The sequence below is a fragment of the Limulus polyphemus genome, unplaced genomic scaffold, assembly GCF_000517525.1.
Source record: "Limulus polyphemus unplaced genomic scaffold, Limulus_polyphemus-2.1.2 Scaffold1310, whole genome shotgun sequence".
In the NCBI taxonomy this organism is placed as follows: domain Eukaryota; kingdom Metazoa; phylum Arthropoda; class Merostomata; order Xiphosura; family Limulidae; genus Limulus; species Limulus polyphemus.
Genome location: NW_013666920.1, coordinates 24,738 through 33,567, shown reverse-complemented (window position 1 = coordinate 33,567; position 8,830 = coordinate 24,738). Strand labels below are relative to the sequence as shown.

General features: G+C 34.1%; 1 protein-coding gene across 3 annotated transcripts in view; it reads left to right on the top strand.

Annotated features, from left to right (window-relative positions):
- LOC106463041 (ETS-like protein pointed) overlaps window positions 1-8,830 on the top strand; it is an 89,091-nt gene that overhangs the window by 64,302 nt on the left and 15,959 nt on the right. For all 3 annotated transcript variants that reach the window (XM_022390450.1, XM_013923011.2, XM_022390451.1), the window contains 2 exons: window positions 1,459-1,659; window positions 6,172-6,366. In XM_022390450.1, the coding sequence (XP_022246158.1) occupies window positions 1,459-1,659; window positions 6,172-6,366 (396 nt within the window). The remainder of the gene's footprint in view (window positions 1-1,458; window positions 1,660-6,171; window positions 6,367-8,830) is intronic.

The following is an 8,830-nucleotide window of genomic DNA, read 5'->3' as shown; positions in this document are numbered from 1 at the left end:
AGCCAATTGTGTAGCTTTGTGCCTAACAATAGACAATAATACTTCTTATTTTGTATGTTCAAAATTATTCCTAATATTTTTGGTTTGAATGTGTACACATCTGCCAATTTTGTAAATATTTAAATATATATTGTGCAATTTTCTGCTTGTGCTATTTTAAAACAAATTGCCCCCCATGACCTATAAACCTAAAAAAAAAAAACGGGTTTCTATACTCTTGGTGGGCAAAGCAAGATCTACCAAAATGTTATTATAACACATTTAAAAAAGGACACTCGTAAGTCACACGTAAAAACGTAGTAAAGTACGATATCCGTAGAGTGTTACCAAACAGAATTTAATTTAATTGTATCTTTAAGTGTTAACGATTTGTGTATGAAATCACATGAAGCATGACTCTAATGTACTCTGTAAAATATCAGTAAAACCGTTACAAGTTATTAAGCACGGATATTGAATAATTTTTGATTCTGTAATTACACTGGAATATATATTGTACCTGTATGTAACTCTGGAATTTCTTTTTGAAGTGGTTAAATCTCCTAAATACAGCAACTGACCAAAGTTCTTACAGTGGTGTAGTAAAGTAATTATATAAGTTAAAAGAGATCGTTTCGAAACAGTTTAATATCTGTTTCCACGTGAAATTAGTCCTATCGTACTACTTCGTAAAACAAACATGTCGGAGAAACGTTCAGCCAGGTTTAAACGGTAAATATGACTGGAGTTGAATAGCTGTTGATTTGAAATGCAAATAAATTTGCCTTTTTTTTTTCTAGTAAAAATAACACGTGTACCTTTCGAAGTGTTAGCATATATAATACAACAACGCCAATACGCACCCGATTCTATGCGCCTCGACGCCTTGTATCGGTCTTAAAACATGGCTAGATTATTACTATTTTATTCTAAAAGAAATTAGAATAATGTCTCCCAAAAATTTACCAAACAAATATGTTTCGATAGAAACCAAAAATATATCATTTCACACAAAAACAACAAATCTTGATATTCGAAACTAAACTATTATAATATATATACGTGACACATTTGTTGCGCGTGAGGTCATACGTGCCGGAAATTTTTTTCTTAAACGTATCATCTAACTCGGAATAATTTTGCCATTTGAAATTCTATAATGGTATATGTACACATTCTGTGTTTCCTTTTATTATGTATTTGTTTTTGATTTCAGTATGTCCTAATAAGGTGGCTAAACGGAAAGCGTTAGAGCTTAACGCTAAAATTCGAGATTCAGTACCCCACAGTGAAAAAAGCCCTTTGTATAACTTTGCACTTAGCAGTAAACAAACCAATTTGACCTGTATTTGTCCCAAACTCTTATTTCATTTGAGAAGAATACTTAAACTTATACACTTGACTTTTATGCACTTTACACCTTGATTTTTTTTCCTGACTTGTTCAACATTCAAATTATGCTTTTTCTTATTAACACAGACCCTCGAGAGTGGAATGAAATGGATGTCACTCACTGGTTAAATTGGGCAATTCAGGAATTCAGTCTGGAAGGAGTTAACCTTCAAAACTTTAAAATGAAAGGGAGAGAGATGTGTTCCCTGGGTAAAGAACCATTTCTAGCACGTGCTCCACCATTCATGGGAGACATCTTGTGGGAACACTTAGAATTACTACAGAAAGGTAAGAATGAGCACCAAGAGAACATTTTCTGGTTAAGAACCTAAAGTATATATTACTATGTTATATTTTTGTAAAATGTTTGAGATGTTTACATGTTTGTAGAAAATTGAATACGTCGTTTCTCATTTATGCGGTTTGCTATTTAGAAAAACAAATATCAAAATACGAACATAATTACGTTTAGTATTTATTACACGTTTCAAAATTCTATAATTCGGTAAGCTAGAGGTACAAAAATACGTAATTACACCAAAAATGTGACATAATCTATAATAAACAATAGCAAATAATTTGAGTACAAAAAAAATAACAGGAGAAAATAAACAGTATGTAGCGTAAATGAAATACGTCATATTAGAATATATTTAAATCAAATAAGGAATGTGTATTATTTACGTCTTATGAAAAAATGAATGGATTACAAGTATCAAAAGCTATTGAGTTACGCAAAAGAGGTTATCATATGAATATACGTGACCCTTGAACCCGAACTAAATGAAACTAAATTATTTTTTAAATGATAAAGTACTCTGTAATAAAGGGAACTTAACTCGAGTGACTTTCTGAAATTAGTTTGTACGAGTTTGAAACCTTGTGAATTGGGAATGACAAGTAACAACAGGAAATGATGCTAGAACTTTTTCACGGGAAATTATTAACCGAATGTTCTATTTATTGTTTTTGTGTTTGTATTTATGTTTACTAGTAATTAGCATCTACACATCCAGATTTATTTTATTAAACTATGAGACAGTTTATCAAAGAAAAGATGTATTTTTTAAAAGTTATATGATAATAACGCAAGATCGAAAAAAATACAAATCCTGGCTCCGTTAATATAATGTCTATTAAAAAAAATCATAATAATTCTGCGTGTTAAACTGTATGAAAAAGGTAATGTGTTAAAAACCCACCATTGTACAGTTTGTAAAGCGTAGAATTGCTAGTCAAACAGACAATTGTAACAATAGGTTTGTCAGGTTTTATAGCGCCGTGATTCTTTGCAGTAGGTGTCTGTGACTTTTTGGCTATAAATTTCAAAAATAAACGGACAGTACACAATCCACTTGTTTTAAAATAATGTATTCCAAACAAGTTAAACTTGTGTACAAAAATTCGTTACGCCATTGGTTATCACACTTGTATCCAGAGCTTTAAATAATTATAATTTACGTCAAAAGTGTACACAGGCTGGTTTAGTTTCTGTAGAACCCAATTGACAAGACAAATTATTCTCCTCTATCTCTGTTATTACAATACAAGCTATGAAACTCGATTTAGAAATCACGCGTTGCGGCTAAACCCACACACAGTCTAATTTCACTTTTTTCACTTTTACTAACGTACTTTAACGCTTGCACAATATAAACTAAATACTACTCTCGTATTAAACTTAAAATGAACATTCGTATATATATATCTAACAAGGTTTATGTTTTACCAACAAATCAAAGCACGTGTACATCGAAATCATACTGAAATTACGTTATTGAGTATAGTATACCAAAACGATCTTGATTATGCAAGTCGCCAAATCACATGATAACCACAACCGATATAGAATCGCGGTAAAACAGCGTTTTTCATAACTACAATTCGATATTGTAGTTTCGTAGAAAGTTTAAGGCTACCAAAAATTTATTACACTTTTGAGACAGGTATGTAATAGCCCTTTCAGACTTAAGTTATTCATACACTCAGATCTTAATATGTTCAGATCGGGGACTTAGAATTTTCGAGACCCTTTTACTTAATAATATTTGAAAACAAGGGAAAATGGGAAAAACTCAGACCACCAGCATCATCCTGAAAGAAAATTGAAAAATGTCTATCCCAGCCGTGGTAAGAAAGGTGCAACGTCTTGTAACAGTTTAGGATCCATAAGCACAAAGGTCAATGGCAAAAGCCGTCCACGTGACCCGGGCAACAGTAAGCAACATAATCAAGTGGGATCTCAGTCTAGAAACGAGGCCAACAAAGTATTGTTCACAAAAATAAGGCATCCAGTCATATCTCAACCAGCTGGCTGGAGAACTAAACTTTTTCGTACTAATCCGTACCAAGACACACCGGACGCAGCGCGTATGTGTGTGTGTGTGTGTATATATATATGTAATATGGCCTATTATTGGCCTTCATTTTATGGACATGTTAAATACAGGTCGTTTGTCAAACATCAAATTGTGACACCTGCTTTTCATAGATATTCTCACACAGATCTTTATATCACACTAGTTTCCACAATCGCCGGTATCTGTGGCTAGCATCTATATCTGTAAACAAAAGTTTTGTTCCGGTTCTAAGTTTGAATTCATTTGGTACGGTGTTTATGTGACTGACTGAGACAAATCGCGAACATATCGTAATTCCCAGTTCTATATTTTCTATCCGGTACTCTGTGTTTATCAAACCTTCCGTAACTGTGTAAACATTCCATTGGTATATTACTCACTTAGTGCATCCTGTATACCGCAATTCATATATGGCCCTACTGAATGATTCAGCGTAACTTTTCCTTTCACACCTCCCTCTTTCCTCTCTTTACATCAAAATATCAACCAATGAATAGAGAAGTGGTATACGACTTGTACTTCACTTGTGTACCACATGACAACTAGGGTAAATTTCACTTTAGTCCTCCGGTAACTTAGATGACGGGAGGTTGCTCGTGGACAGGTGACGAGATGTTTTCGGCTAACGTTTAGTTTGGTAACCTATCGGAACTCCTCTGTTCTTTAAATCAAGGGAAATCAAAACTGAAGTGTCCAAATAGCTCCAGTGTTCCAAGTCATCATTCCAGCTCCATGCATATCCTCTAGTTTGACATCATTTGGTAATATTTCGTCATGCTTTATTTAATCATTTTTCGACTGGTGTAATTTTCGTTTCTATAACCATTCTTCGTTTCACAAAGTTTCCTTGCTGGATTTAGGCTCGTAGAGTAATCTGGGAATAGAAAAGCACAAAATGAAGTTAAAGATTTCTTAAGAAAAAAAAAAGCTCTATCTAAATAATATTACATAAACAAACAGGGCTGCATTCAATAATACCAGATTGACACTCAAATAGGCCTAACATGGTCTGGTGGTTCGGGCGCTCGATTTGCCATCAAAGAGTCGCGAGTTCGAATCCCATCGCTGAACATGCTCGTCCTATATGGTTGCCGACTGGACCAGACACTCGGGTGTAAAAAGTCTTGGCTTCCAAAAATACCGGCCGAATCCAAACTATTGGGATTAAGGTCCTAACGACATTACTTCAAAATATTAATAACACTATTAAGCATAGGCAATTTACAGTTGATAATTTAAAGCATGCTGTTTTTTTTCTTTCTGTCTACTAGTAAAATTCTTAACTGTTCCTTCTTTTTGGCAAGACAAGTCTATAAATGTGCCAGTTACAACTCCACTATCTTGAAAATAGTATTTTATTGTTTACAAATATTCTGCGTTACCCAAATATCTTGTCATTGGTCATGGTTTAAACAAAATATTTTTTATTTTGTTCAGTTATGACTTTTTTACACACTTAGATACACACAGAATACAAACATTTAGAGGAAATATAGGTGAATATATGTTAATATTATTTAGTAGTCTAAATATACCTTGTTAGTTTTTTGCATTATATTCTACCTTATATTTATTAAAACTAGAAAGATGCAAAGTAGTTATTAACTATTAATTATATTTAACCACGTAAGCAATTACAGAGACTATTTTTAAAGCTACTCTAATTAACTAACCTTTGAACAATCACCTTCTGTGACTATATTGTAATTGCGTGGTTTGGTTAGTAAAACAATATTATTAGATGCGAGCGTGGAAAAGACGTTTACTTAATTTTATGAATCTGGAGGATATATTTGTGTTTGTAAGCTGAATATGTTGACGTCTTTCTCTTTTAATGGCGTACAACACTTGTTGAGAGCTCAGTGTGCTAAAACTGTTGTGTTCATGACGAAACGCTCCAGGTGAAATGCTTGTCTCTATATTGCCGAATTAGAATGTTGTTTAATATGTGAAATTTTGAAGTGTAACTAAGTTTCATAGAGAAATTATTTGGTTTGTTATGGGTAGTATATCTTATAAAAAAAAATTGAGGTCATCAAATATTAGACGCCAAAAAATACGAAAGGAAAAAAAAAGTTAATTTCCAAGACATTTACATTAGTACTTTGTTTGTTAAAATAGAGAGTATAACAGGATGATTTAAACTCGTGATCGTAGGGTTTACTTGTACGTTTGTAATATGAAACCGGCCCCCATCCTCGTTGTGTAGTATTCTTTTGGAGTATCATTTACTGTACTGATAAGAAACTGTGATTATTAACTCGAAACATCGTTTCCAAACAACTACGACAGGTAATAACTATGAATTGTCACTTAATTTCTAAAAGGGAATGTTGAAATGTGTTCAGCAAAGTAAAAATGTGTTTATAATGATTCGGTAGTTTATTGAACAAAACTCTTAAACCTGAATTCATTGAAAGTGTTGTTATCTTTCTTATAGAAGTGGACAAGGAAAGAGTTAAACTAGAAAACGTCCCTTCAAATTTATATGAATCCGTATGTATGCCGGAGTTTGACGATTTTTTTCAACAAGGGAGCAGCTATCCGTTGCCAGAAACAAAGGTTATTCCTATCATGAACAACGGCACGTTATCAAATGGTATCCCAGTCTCTAGTGGCCAGCATTATATAGAAGGTAGGTTTTTCACAGCTATTACTTTTACACTTCATTTCCATAGACAGAAATAATACCACAATTACTGTTCTTTTCGGAATTTTAGCGTAAGGATACAAAAAGGGCTATCTGTGCATCATGTATTGCCGTCTATAATTAAACTGGTAGAACAGTAAGACAGCTAAGCTAGCTAGTCAGCAGCGTCCACTGTCGCCTCTTAGGCTACTCTTATCTGACCAGATAGTGGAATCTGATCGTCACTTTCATAAGCCCACCACGATTCCACAGTGCAGAGCGCGGTTCTATAGCGACAGGACGCGAACCGTAAACCCTCGGAGTCACAGTCCAGGAACGTTAAGCTACGGCCGACGTAGAAGTATGCCTATTTAATGAAAGTTGAAGTGCTCGAGTTTAACAACTTCACTTAGTTATATTCTTCAAGAGGAAGAAGGGATTATTTTAATATATTTGACTTTGCAAGTGCGACTACAATTAGTTTGTACTTAAACAGCTTTTTCAAGATAAATAATAAATAATGTAGATCGTAGTGGTCATGGAATATTGTGCACGAAAGAATGATTCGCAGAATTACTAATTAAACTTCTAAGGCAACATAAAATGATTATGGTATGGAATATTACCTGAAAGTTTCATTGCATTATATTGATGTTTTTGTGGACTACTAAAATTTTGTCATTTTAAAGTATGGTCGGTGTGTTATGTTTGTGTTGACTTGGACATTCCAAAAAAAGTCGACCGAACTTGTGGTGGCTAGTTGTGCTATTTCTGAATATTTTGACCAACATACGCGAGGGGCTTGTGATGTCGGGCCACTACTATCTGCCCATTAGCTGAAACTCTCTTCTGTTTGAGGGGCAGTAATTGTGTCATTACGTGTGGCTATGAGCCGTGATAAATGTGTGACTAGTGCGCCCTCTGTAACAAGATTATCCACTTCTCGCAGCGTACCACAAATTCGTGCATTTGAATATAAAACACACATTTCTTAGCTCAGTATTATGTATGACACTAGTAGCATTTAAAGCTGCAACTTGACGTAACATATTAAGATCGGGGTTTACAGTTATTTGTCTTAAATTGTCATAGACCTGTAGTCTAGATCAACACCCTAGGGATGGCGCGAAATGTATCCTGTGGAAGAGGTGGGGTGGGTGGGAGGTAAGGTTAATAGTACGTGCGTGTGTGTGTGTGTGTGTGTGTATGTATGTATGTGTGTGTGTGTGTATATATATATATATATATATATATATATTCTTTGCTAATAGATAAGCAGTATCACACATTTATGTTACTACGTATATTTACTTATTGCATATCTATTTGAAGCTATGGAATACTAACGTTTCATATTTACCGACTGTTACATATTGGCTTTTTTTTTTAAACTGATCTATGTATTGAGGACTTCAAGTATCACAAACAAGTGGGAGAAGAGCTCTGTCTGAAAAGTTTAAGAACCACTGGTTTATACGTCAATGTTTGTGATGTAATTATTTCTGGAACTAAATGCCATTGTCAATCATATCAAGTATATTTTCTGTAAACTGGTTCGTAGTATCTTGCTCTAATGTGAAATTGTAAGTTTTTTATATTCTCGAAACTTGTGTTTAATGTATGCATTTCGTGATATTCCATTCAGCAAGGCGTAACAAAAAGTCAAATATAAAGGCGATTCGCTATCAAATATCGCATTCGGCATCGTTTAATAAACGTTAAGCTAGTTGTAAAACAGTGATAATCAGTATTATGCGAGTTTCTTGGAATGTATTACATTTTGGCATATCATACGTAAGCATAACTTTCAGAAGACTTCTCGTCAGAAGATTTTATTTCAAGATTGTGTATTGAAAGTATAACTCTGGAACGTTTCTACCAGGAAAACGCCTTAAAAACCAAAATTGGACAGTTTTTGCGAGCGATTTTAGTATCCTTTTGTTCTAATATTATCGTGGGCGCTTATGTTATTTTAGCAGTCATTGGTGCTAACTAACAGCATTCATTGATGCTAACTAACGTATTTGGCAGCCTACGACTTCTGTTCGTGTAGAGACTAATGATAAATTATTACTCCAGTGCGATTGTGACCACCACGTGGCGTATGGGTCATAAGCTGTCGCAATTAAGACAGCAATTAACGTCGTAACTTGTTAGGTTGTTAGCCTGTCGAAGTGTAATTTCTTGAGACGTCACTTAGGTAAGGTTATTGCTTTTGAGTAATTCGACTGTTATTACTTACAACCTTTTATGTGATTGCCATAACCTCCCAAAGTCATGTGAGTTTTACTGTTAACGAACTTCAGAAACTCGAGGATGAGATGTAGCCCTGGTTGTTAGAGCGGGCCATTGTATTTGCTCCTCTTAATTTAGGCTACGTTAAATACAAAAAAAATAAAATATTGCATCAAAAACATGAAAATCACGCTTATGATATTGTATCAAAAACATGATAATCACGCTTATGATA